The sequence below is a fragment of the Equus quagga genome, chromosome 1, assembly GCF_021613505.1.
Source record: "Equus quagga isolate Etosha38 chromosome 1, UCLA_HA_Equagga_1.0, whole genome shotgun sequence".
Classification (NCBI taxonomy): Eukaryota; Metazoa; Chordata; class Mammalia; order Perissodactyla; family Equidae; genus Equus; species Equus quagga.
This window is the reverse complement of record NC_060267.1, coordinates 91,920,634-91,947,240: the sequence shown is the minus strand read 5'-3', so window position 1 is coordinate 91,947,240 and position 26,607 is coordinate 91,920,634. Positions and strand designations below refer to the sequence as shown.

Sequence of the window (26,607 nt, the reverse complement as noted above, 5' to 3'; positions counted from 1 at the left end):
AGTCATCGCTTGGAGCCTGAGTTTAAATTTAACCAGAAGTCCCCGGGTCGCTGGCTTCAAAGGAAGCGGGCGGGCTGTGCTGGGCGTTTGCAGGCTCGGGCGAGTTTTCCTCCGGAATCAGGCTGAGCCCTGGGAGCAGGGCGGGTTGGGGGTAGAGGGTGAACCTTGACGCAGCCCCGGCTCTTTGTGTGTTCCTAGAAATCTCCGAGAGCTGCCTCCCGGGTACCTGGGTCTTGCGCACGGTGCTGGGAATAGTCTCCGAAGATTCGATGACGGCCGTGCTCATGGGGCCAGGGCTTCATAAGCCGGCGACGCCTTGCAGGGCGAGTCGTTGGGTGCACGGCGAGGGGGGTGGGCAGCCCGGGGCTCCTGTCCTGGAAACGCCGCGGGTTGTCTTAACCTGGGGGCCAGGTGAGCTTGGCAGCTGAGTTGTGCAAGGCACGCTTTTAGGGGTCTCTGAAGGGGGTCGGTTGCGTTGATTTTGGAAGTTGCTCCTGTTTCCCTGGTTGAACCGGGATACTTTCCTGAGATGCCCCTGGGGAGTGGACTCGGAAGACGGTGTAATTTGCAGGCTGTGGTTTAAGCACAGGAAGGACATTTTTGAAGCCTTTATTGAGGGTTACCTATATCTCTGGCTCTGTGCTCAGCGCCTTAAGCATCTTGCTTAGTAAATCCTTGCAGAGATTCTCTGAGAGAGAGTGTGGTCCTGGTTTTACAGGCTCAGGGCAATTGGATGAGTTCCTGGGGGCCACCCAGCAGGAGGCCAGCGGGCCGGGCATTGATGCCTGGCTCTGACGGAAGCCTGGGTGCCTTCCGCAGGGCCAGGGCCGTTGGTTTCGGCTGCTGCTTCATGCGTATTTTTCTCACTGTTCTTCAGCCCGAGGGCCGTGCCCAGTGCATGAGTTGCTTCCCTGCACATGTGCCGTTCCAGAAATATCTTGGTTTAATCTCGGCAGCATTTCTCAGGAACTCCTGGCATAGTATCTCAGAATGGTACTGTTGGAAAACTTGAATAATTTATTTTTAAAATAAGGTTAACAGGGTTTTCTTTGATTATAAGGATACGTTCATCATCAAAAACTTGAAGATCATGGAAGAGTAAAGAGAGCCGAATGAAAAGCACCTGCCATCCCACGAGCTGCTTTCCTGGGCTCGGGCATCTCTGAATGGGGTGAATCTACATGTGCGTTCTTATTACCAGAGAAAGGAGGCCTAAGGCCCATCATCTCAGCCTGGGTTATCCATGGGCCTTCTCTGGCACCTCCTCTGCTAGGGGCTGTAGGAGATGCCAAAAGCAGTAAGTGCCTCCCTTCAGAGAACCTTGTCTGAGGGTAGGAGAGCCAGACCTAGTGAAACACCTGGGCTGCCAGGCGGCAGGAACTGTGCTGTGACAGGAGTCAGGGCCCGTGGGCGCAGGTGGCCGGGGGAGGGGGGTGGCCCGTCAGCCAGGGGAATGGGGAAGGCCCCAGAGGGGACAGCATTTGTGCTTGGCCCTGAAGTAAGGGTACCCTGGGTGGAGGTGGAGATGGGGGAAGGAGGGCAGAGTGAAAGGGGTTGACCAGGGGCTGTGGAAAGCTCTGGAAGAAGGTGCATTTGGGGAGAGGCAGCTGAGCAAGAAAGTTCTGAGGTTGGCCAAACCGGGGTTGGCCCCTCATGGGCAGCTGGCAAGAGGCGCATGCTCCTGGGACAAGGTCTCTTGATGTGACTCACGCACGACTGTCAAGGGAGATCGGGACACTCCTGGAGTGAAGGGTACACCTCCTGGTGGTCGCTGTGGGTGGCCTTCACTTTGCATTTTGGTGAGATTTCCTCCTAGGTTTCTGATGGAGTTTTCTAAGTGGATCTGCTGTTAAGTCACCAGTGAGTGTTTCGTTCAAAGGAAAGGTCCTTACGTGAAGCGGCGACTCCCTTAGCAAGTGAACAGTCTCTGGTAGATTAGAGAGCCCAACAGCCAGTAAACAGTCATTGTTAGTGGGTTTTGCTGTTTTCTGTGAACTGGAAGCAGCAGAAGTGTTGCTTACATGTGTTCATAATCTCTTCTCTCTGAGAATAGGACCAGCTCTTTCATTTTTCAGGGTTTAAGGAATCCGAGGTTTTTTGAGCGTAAAAGAAAACTCCTTTATATGTCCCTCACAGCCTCGAGATTCTTGCCCATTCTTCCGTCCTGATACCTCTTTGGGGAGTAGTGGTAGCCTACTGGGGAGATCTTTTGAGTCTGTCCTGCTGCTCTTTAGGACCTTTACTTATTCATTCAGCAGTGCCTGGCTGTGGGGGCGCCTGCACCTGCATACATGCTGCCCTCCTCTGAGAGCCTGCCCTTTCATAGGGGACACAGAAAGGCAAGCCTCAGGTCGGGCTGTCCCCAGGGGTCTCTGCTCTGGGGCCCGAGGGAGACCAAGGCAGCGTGAGTTCCAAAGGGTGGCGGAGGGTCGACCTGCCAGCTGGTCGGGGGCTGTCCCGTTAGCTTGGAGGAGGGTTGAACTTGGAGGGCCAGGAAGAGGCTCGGGTGGACCGGCAGGCTTCTGTAGACTCCTTGGCGTCTTCCAGAGATAACGAGGAGGTGGAGAGCAGAGTGGAGCTAGGTGGATTAGGGAGCTCCCCTGGGTGAGCTTGTGGGCAGGCATGGCAAGGAGCATAGGCTCTTCCTTAGGAGCTCCGAGGGGCTTGTTCTGGAACACCTACACTGGCAGGAGATGTGTGCAGCTGCTCAGAGGCCACTTTAGGGAGCAGGCAACACGGTTCTGGTTGTGCGCGCAGTTCTGCTGGGTTTGGCTTTGCTCCGGCTCATTCCAGCAAACACGTCGGGTGGGGAGGGTCGATGTCCTAACTTTTCTGGAGCTTAAACGCTCTTGCCTGTGAGCAGAGGTGACAGACTGTGACGGTGGGCCATAGATGGGTCGTGTTTGGTCCATACATTTTCTTGAAGAAGAAAGAATTGATGGTCAATATTTAGAAATCAGGAAATCACTCACAAATCTCAGGTTTCTGGTTCTCTTGAAAACGGAGAAGTTCTGGTAACTCTACGCCCTTGTTCCTACAAGGCAGCTGGGCAGGGGGTTGAGGGGGGAAGGGTGGAGGGGCGGGAGGCACCGCTCCCGCTGCCAGCCACAACATCACTGGTTCCTGTTTCCCGGCTGGGACTGTTGACATTGAGTTTGCATCCCCTTCCTTGGAGAAACCGTTCACGTGCGTTTGCTTTTCCTCTGGACTTTGAAATCTTTGCCCCATTCCTCCATTGATTCGTTCCCCGATTCCTGTGTCCAGCACTGATCGAGCACCCGCCGTGTCAGGTGCTGCATGAGGCTCTGGGGAGCCTGTGGTGAACTTGGCAGTCATCACACCCCAGCACAGGCATTGGGTGGGCAGACTTAAGGGGCAGGGGTGTCAGGAAATTTCTCGGTGAGGGACTGAGGTTCAAGGTGAGATGTGGAGGATGAGGCGAGTTGGCCGGGCACAGCAGGAGGGGAGGGAAGAAAGTGGCTTCAGTTTTACTGACATCAGAGTCCCAGCTGCTCGTTCCTTCTTTCATTCACTCAGTTCATTCCTCGCATGGTTTATCCTGCATCTCCTAAGCACCTGAGGAGTTCTAGTCCCTGGGCTACATGTAGCAAAGAACCCTGCCTCCTGGGCGTTACCTTCCCACTGGGCCGGGCAATCAAAACAGACGTCATAAGGATGTAAATTACGCAGTTTTTTAAAGTCTCTTTCCCCACTCTGTGTTCCCAGCACACCACAGTCTGTCTCGGAGTTTCATCATTTACGGAAGTCTCTGGCCAGCTCCCCAGGCTCCCTGTGGCCTCGAGCTGTCCACTGGGGCTGGGGAAGTGGCAGTAGGCTCACGGAGTACGCCACCTAAGGACAGGATGAGTATGGGGTCTCAGGCTCAGGTGCTGTGTTCTTCAGATGTGTGAAGATGCTTTTATTATAAATTAAAAAGAAAAATTTACACTGACTGCATTCGTAGTAACTTTTTGTCATATGTGTTTTCCCAGAATAGATGAAAAGGACGTGTTGTCACAGGAGGCTGCACGTATTTTTGGCCGAGGAAAAAGTCCTTGTAGATCAGCAGTCACCATGTCTTGATAAATTTTGAACTCCTCTCAAATTTTACACTTCCTTTTTATCCACACTTTGCAGTCTTTGTGGTCAAAATGTATCCAGTCAACAAATAGGGCATTTTTATGGCACTTGGTAGTCATTCATTCGCTCGCTCATGCAACGCTCCGACTCCATCCTTGTTGGCAAACGTTGTGACGCCTCGCGGTGGCACAGAGCCCGCAGGAGTGTGGTTTTCCCGGGTCACAGTCCAGGGGTACCATGAGAACAGTCTTGAGCATGTCTGCAGTTTCCTGTGTTTTCAGAATGTGTTGATAGACACCTCCTTTCACTTGATCCGCCCCACAGCCCTGAGGGCTAGAGCAGGGCCAATTGTCCCCATTTTGCACCTGAGGGCAGCTGAGGCCCAGGGAAGTTTGGTGACTTGCCCTGGGTCACAGCCTTAGCGAAGCAGGGAACTCACCCTGGTCCCCAACCGCCTACCTTTCAGAGCACTGCTGAGGGCCTCCCCTGGTGCTGGAGACACAGCAGCTTTCTATCTGACTTCTCGTTCATGTTTCTGAGTTTCTTTTCTGATCTTACAAAAGCCAATCTCAGTGAAATTAAGGTAGGCCCCACGCAGTCTTAGGCTGCATATGATGCTAATCATACTAATAACATTAGCAGTGCAATAAGGAGATAAGAAACAGCATGAACGCAGGCTGAATGTGTTTTTAAAAACCAGCCAAAGCAACCCCAAATGTTTCCTGGTCTCCTGAGCAGCTGTTGGCAGAGGTTGTTTGAATGGGATTCCTTGTCGCCAATGGACCTGATAGGAGGCCTGTAAAGATGAGTCATGTATGAACTTGCAGAAAAATCATTTCCCAAATTAGCCTGGATTGGAGAATGCCTGGAGCGCAGGGCTGGGTCTCACCTCGGTCCGGCTGAGTGTGTTGCCTGTTGCCATAATAAGATGACGCACTGGAAAGCATAGTGGCCTGGCAACGCTGTCCCCACCGCACCCACGCGGCAGCGACTGACTGACCGACCTGGCCCCTTTCTGGGGGACAGGTGTTCCTCTGACTCGCACCCACCTTGCCCTGAAGGCTGTTTTATGATTAAAAAACCAAAACCCACAGTTTGAATTATTAAGGGATCTGTCATCTTAGTTTCTGGTCATTTGTTTTAGACCATTTGACTATCAATCTGAGACCTGGCGTTGTGACCTTGGGCAATTCTTTCCCCTTTTTGAGTCTCATTTTCTCCATTAGTGCCCCGGAAGGGAGGGACTCCAAAATGGTGCTTCCCCGCTTCATTGTGTTTTCAAACAGCTCGTCCTCTTTTATACATAAGAAGACTCTTAGATAGCCGGTAGCAGGAGCCACTCTGGGCACAGCGAGTCCATCCTGCTCAGTTGTGGCCCTGAGGCTCCGCCTGGGGCCGCCTCCACTGAATGCAGTGTGAAAACCCACTTCCTGGCTGCACCCAGCCTCCTCTACTGAGACCAGCTTCCTCGGGCTCCTCGTGCCTTCCCTTCCACTCGCAGATGGTAAATCCCTGGAAAGGCCCCAGATAAACACTTTGGGTAGAATGATGTTGTTTAGCTCATTCAGAAACCAAAGCCCCAGTTTCCTTTCTGCGAGTTAAGAATCAACAAACATAGTCTTAAATAGACCGTTCGCTCCACAAGGGGTGTGCCTGGGCCCGTCTGGTCCCCTGCAGGGTTGCTGTCACCGCACCTAGACACAGTCAGTGCTCAGTGACTACTTACTCGTGAATTTACTTAATAGTTTCAGAGAATGAACCTAGGTTTCTGATTCCAACTCTCAAAATTATGTTTAAATGGAGCCACTTCGGGGTCTTGAATTGCCAGTTCGGATGTTTCTTAGTGAGTTAGAAGGACCAGTACTGTGATCAGGGTATGTAGTTACTTTGGGGTTCTGTGTTGGCTGTGTCATTGATCAGTATTTTAGTGTAGTTTTCTGAAATTGATGAGGAGGCTGAGTCCGATTCCCAGAGCACTGTGTCAAGATTGCTCTGGGACATGACGAGACCGAGCCATCTCTGACCCTGACACTGGGCAGCTGTCGGGCAGCCCGCGGTCCTGAGCTGCTGTCGGCACTGCCTGTGCTGGTTCTGTGGGCCCAGGAACAAAGCGCTCTGAGGCAGTGCTCGTGGGCCTTTCGCTTACAAACCACGGCGTGTGCCGGCTCCGCTCGGCCGCTGCCCGTGACGAGTTCCATGGTTGGAGTCCCTGTCTCTACTTGGAATTTTTCTCAGTCGGCCTCTGAACCATCAAGTCCCTCTTAATGGAAGGACTGAGTACACTCTCTCTTTGAGGGCCTGGGAGAGGTAGGCTGTTGGGGTTCTCTGCCTCCCTGTTTCATCTTTGTCAAGGGGTGTAGGCAGTCTCTCTTGCCAGTTCCTCCTCCTTTGTGAGTGAAGATGCAGTGAGGAGATTTACGTAAAGGGATAGAAATCCAGTGTCTGATGGTCACAGCTCCTCTTTCTCCCTCCTTTTTTCTTCCAGACTGTGGTTTGGAAGACGGATGATAGGTCTCTGAACCGTAGTCCTGACCTACGGTCTGGTCTGCTTCTTCCTAAAATACTGTTACTATCATAACAGCTCAGACCCTCCGGTCCCAATAGTCCCTTAAAGATGATCTTTCTCCTTGCTTGTCGCAGGCTTGCTGGCACCACACAGTTTTACTGCAAGTTAAGTTTTGTGATCAGGAAACTCTGCCCTGCTTTTAGAGCACAGAAGGAATGGAGCTGTCAAGCCCAGAATGGTGGGAGGTTCTTCCCAGGGCTGGGGACAGAAGGGCGCAGTTCAGGCGTTTGCTTTCTAGCTTTTCAAAAATTTATGCCATTGGTGCAGACTTGACAGACACGGCTCCCGGCCGCACCCTGTACTGTCAAAATGGCAGCCTGTGGTCTCCCTGAGCAGGAGGGTGACACTTGCAGTTTTTGGGAGAAGAAGGGCATGAACATGGAAGGAGGAGAGGACAGCCAAAGTCCAGTGGAATGTGATGGCTCCGAATAGCCGCTTGATTGACCCAAAACAAGCAAACAAAAAAACAAACCAAACCTCTGCTTGGAAACAATGGCTGTCTTTACTGGTTCTGGATAGTCACGCGTGCCTCCCTCCTTCAAGGACTGGTTGTAAGTAAACAGATGGAAGATTGTGCCTGGGTCACGAAACTGGCTCTCTCAGCCCCTCCTCTCAATAATAAGTACAGAAAATAGTAGCAGCTAACATTCATTGAGCACTTACCACCTGCTGGTACCAGCCTCTGTTTTGTGTGTTTTACACGTGTCAACTCATCTAATCCAACAAGAGGTTCTCATTCTACAGAGGGGGAAACTGAGGCACAAAGCTCTTCTTTTATGCATGGGATCCTGAGGTCCAAAATAGTTGAGATTTGTGCATGGTCATAGACTGAGTTGGAGCCAAGTTAGGACTAAAACCCATTTGACTACTTCCCATTTATCCATATTTTCATTGGCTGTGATGACATTGTTCTCTTGGCTGTTGTGACTTGGGTAGAAATGAGCCTTCACATTTCCAGGGACCCCGCTGCCACTGAGGCGGCTGCTGCACTGAAAGGCCCACTTGATAATGTTGGAGGCGACCCTTGAGAAGACTGTGGTCCTCCGGGCTGTCCTGCTTCAGCTCACAGGGGGCCAGGAATTCCTGCTTCTTGCTGGGTGACCTTAGGCAAATTGATTAACCTTTCTGAGCCTCTGGTGCCTCTGTTGTAACCCGATGGAGTGGACAAACCCATCTCAGAGCCCTTTTTAATGCTGATTCTTTGTAAGTCTAGTCCGCAGTATAAAGGGGGGCGTTGGATGTATTGGGGTTGTTTCATTGGTTTTTAATGACACTAATGTTGCATGGCAGTTAACTCTTCATCATCACAATAAAACTTATATAAGACATGAGGTTTTCTGTCTTTTAGGTTTCGTTCTTTTGTTTGGTTATTATTAATTGTTGGAGTTACATAGCACTTTTCCCAGATGAGAATGACAGCTAAAGATTGTCGACTGCTTCGTGTGTGCCAGGCGCTGTGCTACGAGCTTTACCTTCGGATACGTGCACGAATTAATGAGTTCTGTTCTTATGAAGAGAGAGAAATAGCTGGATTGTGCTCATTTGACAGGTGAGGAAAGGGAGGCAGCAAGAAGGGAAGTGACTTGCTAAGGTCGTGTGTTGAGTGAGAGGTAGAGCCAGTTGAGGAACGAGGGTTTCACTCATCGCTTCTCCTCCCCTCCTCGGGGTGTGTTCCTCTGGCCCACAGGAGAGTCTGGATCTACTGCTGGTCCACTCCAGAGCCCCAGGGAGGCTGGGTGGGAGGCACCGTTACTGTCTTTGCTTGGAACTGCTCTGGGATTCCCCTGGGGCTTTCCAGTCTCTCTGCAGGACTGTTACAGTGACTCCACATCTGCCTACAGATTGATGAAGGAGCTTCTGGTTTCTCAGTTACAGATGTGGCTTTAAAAGTGCATTTGCTGAAAATATTGAGTGGGATGTGGATAGTGGGAAGTGGGCTTTAGTTAAAATAGCTCCATCCACCCACCTACCCACCACCCACCCGTCTGTCTACTTGTAGATCAACCCATCCACCCACTCCTCCACTTCCCCTCCACCACCCACCCATCCATCCATCCATGCGGCATTGGCTCAGTGCTCACTGAGTGCCAAGCAGCCTGTCAGGGCAGTGGAGGTTACTGAGAGTGGAGGCCTCTGTGCTTTTAGGGAGTTGACAGTTTCGCCACTGCCTGTGCTCTGTGCAGGAGACTTTTGATCTAGGCTTTCATATTTTTCTTGACACTCATCCGTGTTGGAGGCAGCGTGAGCCTGGCTGGAGGTTAGGGGAACTGCCTCGTGGCCCTTGAGTCTACACTGAAGCTCTGGGTCAGTGCTCCTCTGTGCCCTCACTCTCCCTCTCTGTGAAATGAGAAGATGGAGCAGTGACTGGGAGCATGGGCTTCTGAGTCCTGTAGCTGTGCATTTGGATCCCAGCTCTCCCACAGAACGGTTGTGGGATCGTGGGCAAGTCTCTTTGCCCGTCTAAGCCTCAGTTTCTTATCTGTAAAATAGAGAAAATCATCACAGTGCCTACCTTATGGTGCTGAGGGAGGATTAAATGAGATATTGCACATAGAGCGTATTAGCAGTCTTGACACAGACGTGCTCAGTAAACATCAGCTTTTGTTACTGAATGTCCCCTTCTGCTCTAAAATGACCGTTTCTTTAAAAGTGGTCATATGGTAAGTGAAATTCAGATCTCAGCACTCACAGAAGAAGGGGAGGTCTCTGGCTATTGAGGTATTTCCTTTCAGGGTCTTTTTTTTTTTTTTTTTTTACATTTGAGAAAGCTGAATTCCAGGGAACAGATTTTTATGGCTAAGTAATGAACCTCCAAAGAGATCATTTATAGGAAGAGTGGGTGGTATTTCAGTTTAGCTACACATGTGGCCCCAGCACATGTAGGTAGATCGAGGAAAGTCCTAATTGTATTCTTTCTTAAGTCTGTCTAAAAGGAAGGGGCCTGTCCCTGTGGGCGGCAGTTTATCTCAGAGCCAGAGCAGGGCGGATCCCGGCGGGTGTATTTTTGCTCCATCCCAGGAGACACCACCTCAGTTTCTCCTTGCAGGGGTGACTCACGGGATTAATTAAACCATCTCTGTTCAGCACTGAAGATGGAATGATCACAGTGTGGTGCTTTTGTTTTGTGACAGTTAAAATACGACAAGCCATTCAAGGTCTTTGTGCACAAGTAACTTACAAATCACGTTGCACGCTGCAGTGGGGGTGATTACAGACCCTTTATTTTTCCCCCTTGATTATTTTGTACAGTGCAGATAAATTCAGAAATCTTAATGTATTGTTCTCAGTCTTCCTTAACCTGTGCTCTCCTGGACTTTTCTGCTATATGAAAGTGAATATATGTAATCTCCTTGCAAGTTTCTCAGTGCAGCTAGCTAAGACACAGGGCTCTTTGCAGAGACCAAAGCCCAGTCAGCCTTTTTCACTTTCTTTAATCATTCTGTCCGGGAGCTACAGAACCTCTCACTTAATTAGCATAACCACACTAATTTGTGCTTCTGCCTCAGCTTGTTAAGAGTACCTTACAAATATTAATTCTCTGAGCTCATCAGAAAACCAAAGGCACAGATCAAAAGCATGCTTTCCTCATGACCTATCCTTGTTTTTTCTGTTCACGGGGAGCTGTCTCTATTAATTACCCTAAATGTGCAAGGTTGTAGAATGCAGTTTTTACATTTGACCAAGACAGGAATTGAGTTAGGGACCAGGACTACATTTCAGCTCCATGTTGCAGGGAGCCCAAAGTTCCCTGGTCCCAGCTTAGTAGGTCAAATTCACCTACTAGTGAGGAAATCATGTGGACTAAAGTCATCGTGTCAAACACGTGAGTCACTGTCACCAGGAATGCTTGGGCCTGTGGCATCTTTGGACGATGGAGAGAGAACTGGCCTGAGTGTCTGGAGTTGCCACAGACCGGCTGTGTCCTCTAGGGGAGACCATGATCCCTCCCTGGACCTTGAACTGGAGCAGTGGTTCCCCAGCTTTTTAAGATCATAAGTGCTGCTAAGAATTTGATGGAGGCTCTGTGGACCCTGTGCCCTGGAAAAAAGGGTCATTGATGTGTGGGCGTGGTTCTACCAACTCCAGGTTCCTGCTACTATATGATAAATAATAATTTGTAAGCTCCTTGGGTCTTGGAAAGCTCTCGTGGAATCTCAGGTCTCTGAAATAATCAGGACTTAGTTTCTCCTAGTTCAGTCAGACCTGGCTTTGGTCAGTAATTATACATTCCTGGAGTTTTGTAAGGATTTCATGAGATTACGCTTGTTAGCTGCTTAGCATAATGCCTATGTAGATAAAAGGAGATATCTTTCCCTTTCTGCATGAGAATTTTTTTTATTTATGAACAGTAAAATTGACCTTTTTTGGGGGTACAGTTCTCTGAGTTTTAACTCATCTGTAGATTTGTGTAACCAATTGATTGAGAACAATTCCATCACCCCAGGAAAAAAAAAATTCTTGCTGCCCCTTTGTAGTCAAACCCTTCCCCCACCATCCTGGCTCCTGGCAACCATTGATCTGTTTTCCGTCCCTATGGTTTGCCTTTTCCAGAATATCATCTAGCGTGTAACTTTTGGAAATTAGCTTCTTTACTCAGTGTACTGCCTATAAGATTCATGAAGTGTTTTTTTTATTGGTAGTTTATTCCTTTGTATAGTTGAGTAGTATTCCATTGTATGGACATAATCAGTGTTTATCTGCATAGAATTTGACCTTGGTTACCTAGCTCTGGTTCCTGGAAATAAGGATGGCATTTGACCAGTAAAAATCAAACAACTCAATTGAAAAACTTGAGGACACATCTCCAAAGATGATAGACAAATGGCCAATGAACACGTGAAAAGATGCCCCACATCACTAATCGTTAGCAAAGCACAGATCATAACCACACTGAGATACCACCTCACGCCCATTAGGATGGCTACTTTCAAAAAAACAGAAAATAGCAAGTGTTGGTGAGGATGTGTAGGAATTGGAACCCTTGTGCACGGTTGATGGGAAGGTAAAATGGTGCAGCTGCTGTGGAAAACAGTAAGGCGGTTCCTCAGAAAATTAGAAATAGAATTCCAGTATGATCCACCAATCCTACTTCTAGGTATATACCCAAAAGAAATGAAAGAAGGGACTCAAAAAGATATTTGTACACCCAAGTTCATAGCAGCATTATTCACAATAGCCAAAAGGTGGAAGCAACCCAAATGTCCATAGACAGATGAATAGATAAACAAAATGTGGCATTAGACACACAATGGAATATCATCCAGCCTTAAAAAGGAAGGAAGTTCTGACACATGCTACGACATGGATGAACCTCGAGGACATTATGCCAAGTGAAATATGCCAATCACAGAGGAACAAATACTGTATGATTCCACTATAGATGAACTATAAATGCTTGGTGGGACATCATACTTTGGGCCTCCTGAGTGCAGTGACATTTGTAATTGGGCATGTCCCTTGAGGGAGGCTGTGCGATTGTGAGACTTTGGCTTCTGTGAGGCAGGAAGCTTTTAAGCCAGGGTGGACCCCGTACCCGCTGAGTGTGGCTCTCGTCGCCTTGCACCTGAGCTGCTCAGCTGTGCTGGGCTCCTTCAAGGATCCTCACAGAGGGGGTTGTCCAGTGCTGCCCTCTGGCAACCTTAGGTTCCTGTCCTGTATCCGTCTGAATAGGTCAGTGCCAAGAGTGGCTGATGGACGTGCAGGGGCCTCAGTTCCAGTTGAGCCTCGGAGCTGGGTGGTGGTGTAGCCTGGCACATGGCGAGTGCTTGGTGCACGTCAGCCGTTAATAAAGACTCTCAGACTCCTCTGTGGCTTCCGTCTGAGACTCTGCCTGGACACCATCGTCAGCACTACTCTCTCAGTTGATGACACAGATGGCATTTACTCTAGTGCTGTTTGGCAGGATTCCAAGCTGTTGGTCACATTCATGAGAAGGCTTCACTGACTTAGGGGAGGGGAAGAGAGAGGATGATCTACGTAGAAGCAAGACCAAGGCTTTGTCCAAAAGTTTTAAGACCAAGCTAGACCCCGTTAGATGGAATGGTGCCTCCATTTGGGAGTTGCCGCCATGAGATTGCCATGATAGAGTCTCTGGTCCCATGAGTGTCATTAACACGTCTCTGTATGAATCTGGGATGCTAAGCAGTTACTGTGTTTTTTTGATGCTATGGCCCCAACACATGTGGATCATATTATTGATTTAATAACACTTCTCAGGAAACAAAGAAAAATAAAATACATCAGCTGGATGGATTATAAAACCACACACCCTGACTTCAAAAGTTCAACTGTGAAGAAATGAATGTCTTAGAATCAGGGTGATACAGTATGAAGCATTGATTCATTCTTTCGTGGTTTCTTGGGCACCTGCTGCCTACAGTTCCTGGCAGTAGATGGCTGGGGACATGGTGACAGATAAGCCAAGGCTCCTGCTGTCCTGGAGCTCACAGCGACTGCCCAGGCTCCCCCTCCAAGCGAGACCTAGCCTTTGATTGAAGAGGCAGACTGCAGTCTTGCTTATAGACGTAGCTCTATTCTGGCCTCGCAGTGAGATGTCTGGACCCCAGAGGAGAATTACAGTGCTTGTGTAGACTGTGACAGATGGAGTGATGGTCCCACGTCCCGGCTTACACCTGCTGTCCTGGCGTAATTATTAATAGCACACCCTCCCTGTCACTCTCGAAAGTGTCCTGGATCCTGGGTCAGGTGGGAAAACAGTGAGGGAGGAATCATTTGTGACTCCTGAGTTCCACAGATCTGTGTTGGAGAGGGGCTTGGTTTGCAGTGAGAGAACTGCTTCAGAAATACGGCTGTTCCGGCACAGGGTCAACCCACAGAGTCCACAGGAGGGGCAGCTGAGTTTGGTTTTGGTCCCATTCTCCCTGTGGGCATCTGCTACTCTGTATGTTCCAGTCACTCACGGAAGCATCAAAAGCTGGGACAGTTTGGTTTAAAAAACAATAAACATGTGCACACAACAGCCAGAGCGTGTTTTCCTTATGCTAACATTTAGGTTGACCAGATCTTATTAAATTCATAGTCTTTGGAATGGATGGGAAGGATATTAATGTTTGGATCAAGTCTTGTAGAGAAAATTGGAAAGATCATTGGATAGCAGCACTAGTCTGGGTTAAGTTGGGCAGAGATTTTGTTTTCCCTTTTGCTATAGAAAGGAGTAGGGGATTGAATGTTTTGTCAGAAGTTTCATTTTTATTCAAGTGATATATTTGATGTTTAAAGCAAACAGCCAGAGAGACAGGTAGGAAGCTTCGTGTTTATGACAAATTGGTACCTTGCAGGCTGTTATGTTAGCAGGTGTTGGTGACAGGACTCTCTGTGGCCAGGTGGTCCCTGTCCTGAGGACCTGCTGGGTATCCCAGGGTGCTGCCGGCCTTCTCCGGTGGGTCTCACGCTTCAGCACCTGGAGGTTGCTGGGCTCCAAGCCCCAGTTTCTGATTCAGTAGGTCTGGAGTTGGGCTGAGAATTGGTATTTCTAACAAGTTCCCAGGTGATGCTCCCGCTGCTGGTGGGGTGGGTGAGTGGACTCGCCACCCTTCGGAAGCACTGCCTAAAGTGAAGTGTGGAGAGGAGTGGAAAGGGGTCTAGGGATTCCGCCTAGCAAGGTGCCGTCAGAGTAGCGGGGGTGGTGGTGGTATGAAAACAACCGCTGTGTGTTGGTGCCGGGAGCTGTGCTACATATGTTTAATCCTCTCCTCAGCCTTGCAGGGAGGTGCTGGTGGCCTCCTTTCACAGGTGGGAAAAGTGAGACCCAGAGGGCCTGTGGGACTTGCCCTGCTGGCGTGCGTGAGAGCCTGGCTGAAGCCACTGTCTGCTGCTGACACGAACCCTTGTAAAATGGCTAAGTGGCAAAGACACCACAGATTGAAGATGATTCTAATAATACAAGCACAAGTGAACGAGAGGCTGACGATGTTGACACTTCTACTTCCAGTACATACTCTTGTCAGCAGTATTATGAAGTTAAAAAGACTCATCTAATTAAATAGGTCTGACAAGAAGGTGCCCAGATGGTTGGCAGTTTTGAAAAAAACTCTTTGATGAATCTCACACTAAATGTATATTCTGCCTTGGGACATTAGCTAATTAATTAGGTTGATGTATTAGTCATCATGATTAGCAAGACATTTTAAAACTAGGCACCTAGAATTTAAACTGTACTCTAAAATTTAAATTAGTTTAAAGCTTTAGTACTTGAAACGTTGTGGTAAATGTTTACAAGCCTCTTCTGAATTGTCTTAATGTCTAACTGTTCTAGGAACATGTAGACACATCCATCTCAGCCTTCCTTTTCTGGTCCTCTCTCTGTTCCAGACTCGCCATTTGGGAACATCCTGGGCTGAGTCCTCTGATCTCTTCCAAAGCAGCCTGGTCCCATATCTTTAAATGCCATCTCAGTATTGGTCATTCCCGAGTGAACGTTCCGAGCCCCCAGCTCTACCCTGAGCCCCAGGCTGCCCACTTAGTGCCTCCGCTTGGACGTCTGTGAGTGTTCAGACTTGAGGTGCCTGAACCCGAGCTCGTGGCTCACCTCACCGGCTCCTCCCAGGGTGCTCGTGGCTGGAAGGAATGCCAGGTTGGACCTGGTCGTTCAGGCCCCGAAGTCTTGGAGGCACCCCGACTCCTCGCTCACAACCCACATCCTGTCCATCAGTGGGTCCTCTTGGGCTTACTTCAAGTGCATCTGACTCCCATCACTCCTGCCACCTGCTCTGCTGACACTCCAGGCCACAGCCAGCTCTCCCAGGGCTGCCGGGGTTCCCTCCTGACTGGCTTCTTGGTTTCCGCTCTTGCCTCACAATCATCCAGTCTTCCTTCAAAAGCCAGAGTGTAAATTAGATCAAATCCGGCCTGTTCAAAGTTGTCCAGTGGCTTCCCATCACATTGCTAATAAAATCCAGTCCTTACCATGGCCTGCGGCACCCTGTACTCTGGCCCCTGGCTCACTCTTCCCACTGTCGCCTGCTGCTGTGCCCCAGCCACGCAGCCTTTGAGCTTTTCCTTCGAGTGTTCATGGAATATACCAGACGTAGTCTTGCCTCAGAGCCTTTGCACATGCTATTCCCTTGACCTGGGTTGTTCATTCCCCCAGGTACTGTGTGCGCCTACTGAGAGGCCACGGTCAGAAGCCTGGATTCAGGTGCCGCCTCCACTGTTTGCTGCTTGTGTGACCTTGGCAAGGTTGCTCACCCCTCCTCCTGTTAAACGTCAGTTTTGTCATGGATTGAATGGAGCCAGCAGTAGTGTGTTGTGAGTTCACGCACAGAAAGCTCATAGGTCACACGTGCCCGGGAAGCATGAGCTGTCCTGTGTGCATGGCTGCTCCCTAATGCCTTTCAGTCTCTATCCACGTGTCACCCCAGAGAGGGCTTCTCCAGGCAGGGTCTGAAGTGGCTCCCTCCACTTTCTGTCTGCTCACTGTCCCCGAGCCCCAGCTTTGTCTGTTCTTTTCTTTTTCTAAACGTAGCATTTATTCCCTTCTTTTTTATGATCTTCTCCCTCATTAGCAGGTAAGCTGCTTATCGGCTGCTGTTCAGCAGAGCCCAGAAGGGTGGCTGGCACATAGGTGAAACTCACTCATTTTTGTTGAATGAGTAAATAAAGGCACGTCGTGGGTGTGGGCTCAGCCTCTTACGGAGAGGGGTGTGCAGCCTGAAGAGCTCGTGACTCTGGTGCCTGCAGTGCTCGCATGCCGTCCCGCTTGGTGTGGGGGCCTCGGCGTGGAGGCAGCGGGGAGCCAGCCCCCTGGTCAGGGTACATGACTCTGCTCTGGACGTCAGAGCTGTAAAGGGCAGGAGGTGGCAGATCTCTGAGGCTGACTGGGCGAGTGGAAGCGGGCGGGAGCCCTTCCCCAGCCAGGGCGTTGCCTCTTCCGACAGTGGTGTGGTCCAGGCGAAGCAGAGGTTGTGGGACCCCGTGACGGTTGCCACTGCGAGTCTGCTGGATGTTGACTGTTGGTTTCGTCTGCTGAGCTGGAGAGGAAGGCGATGAGCCTCAGGGCAGGCAGGCAGGAGCCGGCTGGCTCGTGCTGTTGGGTCTTCGGCCAAAGTAAAGGCTCCTGGTGGGGAATGTGGGAGATGAAGACGGGAAAGGTAATTCGGGCGCCGGCTTCCCAAGGGCCTCAAATGCCAGTCCAGGCACTTGAGACTTCCTCCTCTAGGTATTCCAGGAAGCATCAAAAGTTTAAAAATGTTCTCCACACATATTTAGACTTTCCCCTGAGTATTCCAGATACCGTGAAAGAAGCGGCAGAGGAGAAAAATTACTACTTCTGTTCACTTAAAAAAAATAGTTCCTGTCTCTCAATTCCAGGTGGAATTGATAAAATTAGGGGTATGGGCTTCCTGCCTTTCCTGTCCTGTGGGCTAGATTTAGCTCCTGGCCCCGTCCTGACTTTCAGAACGACGACGGAGGAACAGCTCCTCCAGAAGGCTGGGTGCTGACTCGGCACTGAGAGCTCTGCCTCGACTGCCCTTCCTTTAGTGAAGCCGCGGTGTCCGCCACGGTCCTCTGGGGGTGCCTCGGAACCGGAAGGTCTGACCGCCTGTGTTTGGCAGGTTAAGTTAGACCCCAGGAAAGGTGGGCAAGTGGACTTACGGTTCATTTCTGCAGTGTCACTGCAGGCTGCCTGGGCAGAGACAAGCCGCCCTGTGTGGGATGCAGTATCCATATTCAGTGAGCGTCAGCACCTTGTTGTTGTGGACGCATCATGCCAGAAATAAGGCAGCTGGCTGGCTGTGGAAAAACACCAGACTGGGGATCAGTGATTTGGGTTCTCGGCTGTCTGTGGAACCTGGGGAAATGTCGTTCCCTCTCTGGACTTCAGTTTCCTCATTTTGGAATGAGAGGGTTGGACTAGCTCTATGGTTCTTAACCGTTTGAAACTCCTCGTAACTTTGATGAAAGCCATGAACCTCTCTCCCCAGAAAAGTGAACACAAGTGGTTTGGCCAACACTTTAGGAAACCCCTGAAGCCCATAAGACGAAGCCCTGGATCTATAAGGCCCTGCCCCATCTGACCCGCATCTTATCGCCCCAGTCCCATACCTCCAGCTGTGCAGGGCCTTTGCATGTGCTGCTTCTGCCCAGAATGCTCTTTGGTTGGTCAGCTCCTGCCCTTTCTTCCAGTCTCACCCTTGCCTGACCCCCCAGATTAGATTAGGTTTCCCTGCTAGACATGCTCCCTGACCCTGAACTTCTCAGCACTGGTCACAGTGATAATGAGTGATCTTCACACGCGTTAGCTGACTCTCCCTAAGCTCCCTGTTGGTGTTGGTTAGGTGACTCTGAGGCCCCTCTGGCCGTGACATTCTGAGACTGGTCTGTGAGTGTGCCGTGTGTCGTGGGAGAATATCCGTCCACGCTTTCTGGGACGCTCCGGGAGATGTGCCTCTGCCTGCAGGGCTTTCCTCCAGGGCTGGGCAGGGAGTCACTTCAAAACAGGGTCTAGTGGCCTGGAAGACCGGCTCCCAGACTTTCTGCCGCAGTGCTCTGCGGGCCGCCTCCAGGCCCGTTGTTCTCCTCTGTTTATGTTCTGGCCTCAACTGGAACTCCCACTTGGAACGTTCCCACAGTGCCTGGCGCTTCCTCGTATTGTTGTAGTTTTCTCCAGAGGGGAAGTGACCAACATCGGACTTTCCTCCCAGCAGACAAATTCCATGCACAAAGCTTCGTGTCGGCTCCTGGGCGCCCGCCGGAGAGCCGGGCCTCTGCCTCCCTGGGGGTGAAAGTGCACGTTATAGTGACCCCGGGCCTTGCCCTTATGAGCCGTGGTCTCTGTCTTCATCTCCCTCAAGGAGTGAGCTGTGTCTTGCAGGATTCCCCGACTTGGGCTTCTTCTGAGTCCAGTGGAATCGTGTGTGGAGGGGAGGGCTCGCTGTAAAATGTTTCGAACTTCAGTAGCCACAATATTACCTCCCTGGTTTATGTCACTTTCCACAATCAGAATTTTGTTCTGATGGTACAAATGTTTGTAAGTGAGTTTTGTTTTATTTGCACTAAGGGAATGAGTTATTTACCAGAATGTTGCAGCAGATCTTACTGTGACATAGAGAAAAAAAAATCCCTTGTGAGGATAATTTTTCTTTAATGTATCTACAGCTGGATGTTTATAGATAAAATAGTAACAACAGCAACAGTAGCTGTTCTTTAAGAGTATCTGCTGTGTGCCAAACACTTTTTAGATATCATATTTAGCCTTTAAACTGCCCTATGAAGTAGGCAACATAATAGTATACATTTTACATAGGTGAAACTACCAGGTCCAGAGAGGTTAAGTTCCTATCCCAAAGTTGCCCAGCTGGGAAGTACCCACAGAGATTCAAACTGGGCCGGCTGTCGTCCAAAGCCAGCATGTCCCACTACTCTCCTACCTGCTCTGGTCATGAAGGAGTGGGGAGCAGATTTCCTAGCCAGGGATTAAAAACTCTGGAGCTGGGTCTGGCTCTCTCACTAAGGATGTAGCCTTGATTCCTCCCCCTGCCACATCTGTATTATAGGGGAGGGGCTTGTTGGGCCCCACTGTTCAGAGCGATTTGGGGCTTGTGGTGGTGGTGCCTCAGGGCGTGACTTGGATAACACGTGGTCGGGTGCTGTCTGATTGAAGGCAGCGCACACGTCCACAGCAACCGCAGAGCATCTGTTGCGACCTGGAGACATTGCCTCGGCCACGCAGTGAGCTTTCTGCTGGTGGCATGGCATTTTCAATTTGTCTCGTCTCTTAGAGTCCGTGTTGTCTCCCTAAGGTGTGGACTGGAGATGCGTCACTCGCCCATCTTGGACAGTGAGCATATTCACCCTTGGGGATGACTCAAAAAGACACTTTTTCCGTGCTGGGAATTAGTGAGGAATTCTCAACAATAGGCCATTCTGTTTCTCTTCCCCTACGCACAAACAGCTCCCGTTTGAATCGTTTGGGAGGCCGTGATTACCTGAGAAGCAGTTGAACCACAGGGGCCCCATTGCAAAGCTGTTCTCTTAAGGAAATTTCTAGTTCGTTTGGAAGCTTCATCAGTAAATTAGTTGTTTGCAACTTTGGATGCATTTTCTCTTGGAAACATTCTTAGGAATGTGGCGGCCTCCAGCTTAGCAATGGGAGAGTGGGCGAGCGCAGGTTCCTGACTGTGGCCATCGTCCTGGGTGTGCACAGGCACTGAGGGACTGACACACCTGACCGTCAGGACTGTGCAGACTACCAGGGGAAATACAAAGATCCCGATGAAACTCCAAGGCAGGGGACTCTGCCTGAGCTGAGGGTGGCGAAGGTGGGTGAACCCGTGCTCTGGCAGGAAGGACAGTTTATTTACGGATTAGAAACTCTGGTTAACCCATTCTAGTGGCTGTGGGGGCAGTCGGTGTGTGTAAGTGGGGAGAATTCATTTGTTTATTCCTTCATCTGTCCACCCATTTGTTTGTTCAACAGAGAGTTATTAAGCACCTACTGTGTGCAGGTATTCTGCTAGTGCTGGGTGGCTTCGTGTGCGGAGCATTTGGTTAAGTTAAAACTTCCTTGAGGAGACGTTAAGATGCAGCTTCACAAGTAGAGCCTTTTCGATCAATTGTGCTTTTGCGGATATATTGAACTTCATGTCTTATGGAAGAAATGAGGTCAGATAGCATATCCAGCATTGAAGACTCGCCTAAGGAAGATTGTTATGGCATTTAGCAGGAAACTGGTCTCTTCAGAACGTATTGAGGAGGAGTGTGATTATTGATGGGGGTGGGCGCGGAGGTCAAGTTGGATGTGGCACCACTGTTATGTTCAGGGGACCCCCCGGCGTGGTGGGGCTTCCAGGCCTTTGCTCTTTTCCGGTGTGTGGTTACAGTTTGATCTGAGAAGAGCTTGGAGGTACAGTGGCAGGGAGACGGGGAACTGGCAGTGGCCTGCACGATTTGCTCTCTTTCCTGCCCCGTCTTTGGTGGAGTGAAACGGACACGTGCTGTTGGCTTTTCCAAGTTTGGAATCTCAGACTATGGTTTTGTAACAATATTTCAATATTGGTAGATCAGAATATGGAGCCTTAAGATCTCGTAGAGATTCGAGTTTGGCTTTGTTCAGTTTGCAGACATTTCAGGATTATTTCTCTCTTCCTTGGAATAGGCTGGGGCTGGTGGACCACGATGCCACTGGCACCTGGAAGTTGTAGCAGAGCATGAGGAACAGTTGGAACCCAAGTGGCGTTTAGTGCCTCTTAAACTCAGTCTCTGATTCACTCTAGTTCTCTAATCTGCTCCCCTGTTGTACCATCTGACCATGATAGAATGAAATTCACTTCGATTGTGTGCCTTTGGCTAAATTGCCCAAAGCCAGTGATCTGCCATCTGAGCTAGTATAGTTTCATCCCCTAAGATTATAAAAATATTTACGATAAATATTTACAAGGGATTCCTAAGTGTGGAGCAGCATGCTCAGCACTTCAAACGTTCTGTTCCCTGGTCCTCATTCCGGCTGAGGAGCTGGACTGGAGTTAGGCCCGTTTAGCAGATGGGGAGGCTGAGGCTGCTGCGCTCAGTGGGGAACCCCAGCGGCAGAGCAAGGATCTGGCCCCCGGCGGTTGGGCCTGCAGTGTTCCCGACTGTGCGTGCTCCGGGCGGTTCTGTAAGAGCTTTTCTAACCTCAAATTCTGGGATTGAAATCAGTGAGATCTTCCCATCTGCCTTCACATTTTCTTCCTTTTTACCAAAAGGTCTGTGATTTCATGCCCTTCTTTTCTTCCAGGAAACCTGTTGTTCAGAATTTAGGCAGTGCAGCACTTTCTCCAGAAAAATCATTTCCAAAGTAGAGTGAAAGATTGGAGCTGGAGATTCTAAACTCTGGGCTGTGTCGTCCTCCGTGGTCTTTTCTTCTTTCAAAACTGAGGTGTGGCTGCATTTCGATGTTTGTTTGTTTCCCTTGGAAACACAGTTTTAATGAAATCAGTTTGTTTTCTCTGCTGGGACTCATCGTATGATGCACACTGGTCTGAGGGTGAGAACCCTCAAAAGAAGGTGTGACATTAGGGTCTGTGTGAAAATGTTTCTCATGTTACACCCCCACATTCCCCACTTCTCCTCCAGGAAAAGCAGCATTAAAGGTGGAAATACACTTCATTCATTCGATGAGTAATGGAGTGTCAGAGGAGGGCTGAGGAAAGAACTTCTTAATATAGACGATTACTGAGACCCGCCGGTAGGGCGACAACAAGCCTTTTCTTATGATTTCCTCCCAGGGAGTGAAGGGAGTTTGAAAGGCAGGAGGCAAAGACCTTTCAGAGTAGAGTCCAAGTTCTTCTTGGGAGGGTTTGCCAGGGCTCGCCACTGCGCGGTTTGGGATGTCGGCGAGATGAATCCCCTTTCAACTTGTGACTCGGTCCTCATTCGCTGTTCAACAAAGACACCTGGGCTTGCAAGGGCCCTGTGATCCTCTGGCTTTAGAATGGGCAATGCTCTTGAAAAACAGAAGCCCCTGAAACGAAGCCATCTGTGCCCCTGGAAACAAGGTAAGAAGGCCCTGGGCTCCTCTCCAGGAAGAAGGAGGGAGGCAGCTCTGTTAGGGTGCTTTGGTTCAGATCCAGAGCTGAAACTGCTTGGGGAAACACCTTCCGGATCAGACAGCCCTTGCTGTTTAACATGGTTTAAAGAGAATCAGCAGACGGTTCCTAAGGAGTAAGGCGGTTTGTCTCAGTAGGATGGCATAGCTTGCCTGGGAGTTTAGTTCAGCTTGAGATTTCTCTTCAGTGCAGCATGTGTCTGTTGGTTGAAATTTTCAGCTTTTAAAGATATTCCAAATAAAAATGTGGCTATCCAGGAGTTTGAATTCTTCCTAACGGTTTGGTTTAGAGAATGTTATTAATAGCTTTCAAATATAAGCACCTTTCTTCCAAAGAGTTCTAAGTACCTTCTATAAAACAATCTCATGTTTGTTCATCCTCGATGCCCATGATGCAGGGCGGCAGCATCTATTAATACTTACTCTGTGTCTCTCAAGGGCTTGTGGTAGTGTCAGCTTTGAGTAGGAGGAAGCCAGCAGGACCACAGAGCAGTGCCGTGGTGTGCCAGGAACCTGGGGGACCTTTAACAGTGTCCCAGGTCGTTTTGGTCTCGCAGTGCACTCACTGCCTTTTTCCACAGTTATTAACCTGCAGACCAGCAGTTTGCAGACCCGGCAGGCATGCCAAAATCCCAGTGATGGTACCTGTAGGACTTCATCGGGTCTTGGCTCTTTTACCTCCACTTGCCAAGCAAAGTGGAGGCAGCACTGGACCTGTAGCAAGACAGTGTAACTGCAGTTGTGTGTAAGGGTGTGTGTTTATGGACAGAAAAAATAAACTGAAAGGAAATGCATGGAAATGTTAATTAGTTGTCTTTTGTGGTCAGGTTATGGATAAATTTCTTTTTTCTTTTTAAGAGAAAAATAGGCGGGATGCTAATTTACTCTCAAGTTCCAACCCCTCTGACTTTCTACCACTCATTCTTTGGCCAACATGTTACTTTGAAAAAGGTACTCCTTAGTGGTCATTGATCGGATCCTGGTTTGAACAGAACAGCGATAAAAGACATTTGGGGGACCGTTCAGGAAATTTGAATATGAACTGGGTAGTAGGTGACATTTGGGGACTGTTCCTAGTTATATTATGTGTGATAATGGTAATGAGTCATATAGGACAGTGTCCTTTTTTGGATAGTCATGCTGAAGTATTTCAGGTTGAAGGGTTCTGTTGTCTGTAATTTTACTCCAAAATGGTTCAGGTGAATGAATGAATGTGTGCACGCATACGTACATACATACAGATGAGCAAATAGGACACATTTAACCAGTGGGAGAATCCAGGCAATGGATAAATGAGGTTTGTTATATTTTCTTTAGTATATTTTTACTCGTTTTTTAGAGGCAAAAAACATTAAAACACCAGTTGCTGATTACCACATCATAGTCCAGTGTCCTTCAGAAGAATGACTCTTAGCAGACGTGGGGCTCACTGCGTTGGGTCGGGATGCAGCAGCCTTCTTCAGTGCCACACGGCCGGTGTCTCTAGCCATGAAGAAGAACATTGGCATTGATCCAGTAACCCAAAAGCACTACTTTTATAACATGAATTTAATACATTTCCTGACTTTTAGATTGTCTCTGATTTTCCTTAGGAAAATGTATAAGAGTTACAACTTCTTAAAATTTCCGTTGGAAGCAGCTGGGTTTACAGACAAAATTAGAGAAAGTTGTATGTTTTATTTTGTGTAGTTGTGTTCAGTAACTTAGGGCACTTTGTGGGACCACTGCTGGTAGTCAAGATCTCAGAATCCACAGTGAATTGGGCATAAAAAGAAGAGCAGTTCCTTGGCCCTGAGTTCTGAGTCCCCACGGAGTGGCCTGTGTCAGGATTTGTTTGTTGGCGCAAGTTAGACCCAGGGCGGCAGTTTGTGTGCCCGATGCAGAGGCCATCGAGGCCCTGCCGAGGAGCCCCGGTGACAAGGGGTGGAGTCGTCCTTCCCAGTGTGTCTGTTTATCTTTGTCTTTAAAGATTGTTTGTGTTTTGGAAATGGGATTTTAGAACAATGTTTAGGAACCGGATCTAGTGAACCCCAGGCACCACCCTGACCTGATCTGAGTGCGTTTTCCAGAGTCCACGCTCAGCGTCAGCACGGTTGTGAAATCTCAGGGGATGACTGACAGGCTCCAGGGCCAGCAGTGTGGTGTCAGCATCTGCTTTAGGAGCAAGTGCATGAGAAACTGGAGCACGTCCTCGTGTGCATGTGCTACGGGCAGCTGGGACAGCCCAGGCTGCCCCCGACTTCTGTCTGCCTGTCTGTTGCCCTGCCGTGGCGGACTTTAACCAGAGCCAGACGATCGTAATTAGGAAGGTCAAGCCCAGAATACATTCTGAGGGGAAATTTAAAGGAAATCATTATCTGCCCTCGAGATCAGTTATGTTTCTGTTTCCAGGTCATATATCTGGAAAGTTGGAAAACTGAAGTGACAAAGTACTGGTTCAAGAAACGAGTCTCACCACCTCTGCCTGCTGTCATCCTAAAGAGTATTTTATAGCCCGTAGAGAAACACCTCTCTAATGATTTTACACAGTGCGGGACATGCACCCTTTGAGGGACCTGTGTTACACTCTGACTTTTACGCGTAGTCCTTATTTTTCTTAATAGCTCTCAGAAAGCAAAACATAAGGAAAAAACAGCACTCCTGTCTGGTTTTTACGATAGTGATTGCTTGCAGTGGTTGATAAATTTGTCATTTGTCTTACCATAGTGAGTTCTACCAGGCCTCCATACAAAGAAATAGGATGGGAGGTAGGGTGAGGCAGTGGCTTTGCGTGATCCCGAGCAGTCCAGCCAGCCAGTTCAGCCCCTGATTTGCTCTCTGACCTTGAACAAGTGGGTTTTGTAATCCACATTGCCTCATTCACTCACTGCCCTTATTTCCAATGGCCTTCTCCAAATGAGTGCATTTTATCATGTTATTTCCTTACAGCCCTCACCACGGGGATTTTTAAAAAATTTATCTGCTTACGACACTACTTGTTTGCAAAACGCCTGAGGGCTGTCTGTCAGGATCATTGTTCTGTGCTCCATACTAGCACAGCGTGTGGCCCTTGGTGCCCTCCATGAGTGCACTTGGTAGGTGACAAAACTGAGTGCGCCCTGGCTCCCACTGTCACCATGGGTATAAATGAGGGACGAGAGGTGGAGCGTGGTGCATAGTCGGTGCTCAGGACATGGTAGCTGCCCGTGCTGCAGGAGTTTGCTGGTTATATGAGGCTTGGAAATGGTCCTTCTCTGCCTTTCTCTGCCCAAAGTAGAGACATTGGGGGATGAAAATAGGTACACCTTCCTCCATCCCACAGCAATTCTGAATTTACAGAGACCAAATTTATTGATTGTTTACACTGCAAAAGATTGCTTCGTATAAGTCACTTAATCATAGTCAACACTTAGTTGTTGATACATTCACCCAGACACCTGGGGAAACCATCAGTTTACAGCTAAACTGAACTTCTCTGAAATACACCTATGAGCCTGCCCTCTCAGAAGACTCTTCCTCTCTTTCCTTCCTTCCTTCCTTCCTTCTTTCTTTCTTTCTCTCTTTTTTTCTTTCATTCTTTTTCAGAAATAATTTGAAGTGTTTATAGTGGTCATTTTGGCTTTTGGGAATACAACACGGCAGACATTTCCTTGGAAATTAAAAATTGAAGCAGTGGTTGCAAATTGAATTATTATCTCCTTCAGAAATCCCAGCAGCTCGGGGCCATACCAGCCTGGTAAATGGAAATGTTAATGATTTGCATGTTTGTACACAGTTGGGTGTGAGCAAATGAAATTAGCACCCTCAGTGGAAGAGCTGACTATAAAAAGTGTCTTTCCCAGGCGGGCGCTGACTGGGGTTTTGCCGTGCTGGGAAGGAGATTGTCTGGCTGAGGTGGGAGTGGGGTTGGAGAGTCAAAGATTTGCATAAATTCCACATGCCCCCTGGTTCCTCTGCCGTAGGGGGAAATTTAGAATTGTTTGGATTCCAGTCCGCAAAGGTGTTTAAACTTGCCTCTACAAGCTAGGTGCAGAAGAAACATCTTGGGCCTCCAGACGCCCATGAGCCAGGTAATTAATATTGATGGCTTTCCTGGCCAGAGCTGAAGCCGGCCCACCTCCCACCATCCATTTTTGGTGTTTATTCCATTGCTTTGGGGCTGCAGTGGTGTCTGGTGTCAGCCTCTCAGGCAGTACCTCAGAATGTGCAAGGGCTGTGTGCTGCACTCCAGCCCCCCGCTCAGTGCCTTCTAGCTGAGTGAGATGAGCCACATGACTTCACGTTTCCAAGCCTCTTTCCTGGGCTCTACATGCGCTTAATAGTAACGCCTACCTGGAAGGACTCTTGTGAGAATTGAATGAGATAATTCATGTAAAGGGGTTATAGCCCTTAGCATACAGTGAGCACCTAATAAATAATACTGATTCTGTTATCATAC

The 26,607-nt window shown here is 49.1% G+C and overlaps 1 protein-coding gene across 11 annotated transcripts in view; it reads left to right on the top strand.

The window, feature by feature from the left end:
* Positions 1 to 109: 109 nt before the first annotated feature.
* Positions 110 to 26,607, top strand: part of RAPGEF1 (Rap guanine nucleotide exchange factor 1) — a 135,993-nt gene continuing 109,495 nt past the window's right edge. For 3 of the 11 annotated variants that reach the window (XM_046637812.1, XM_046637781.1, XM_046637773.1), the window contains exon 1: positions 128 to 411. In XM_046637812.1, the coding sequence (XP_046493768.1) occupies positions 270 to 411 (142 nt within the window). In that variant the 5' untranslated portion in view covers positions 128 to 269. Of the gene's footprint in view, positions 412 to 21,898; positions 22,141 to 26,607 lie in introns of those variants that run through there. The other 8 variants (XM_046637872.1, XM_046637856.1, XM_046637880.1 and 5 more) reach the window with 7 other exon arrangements.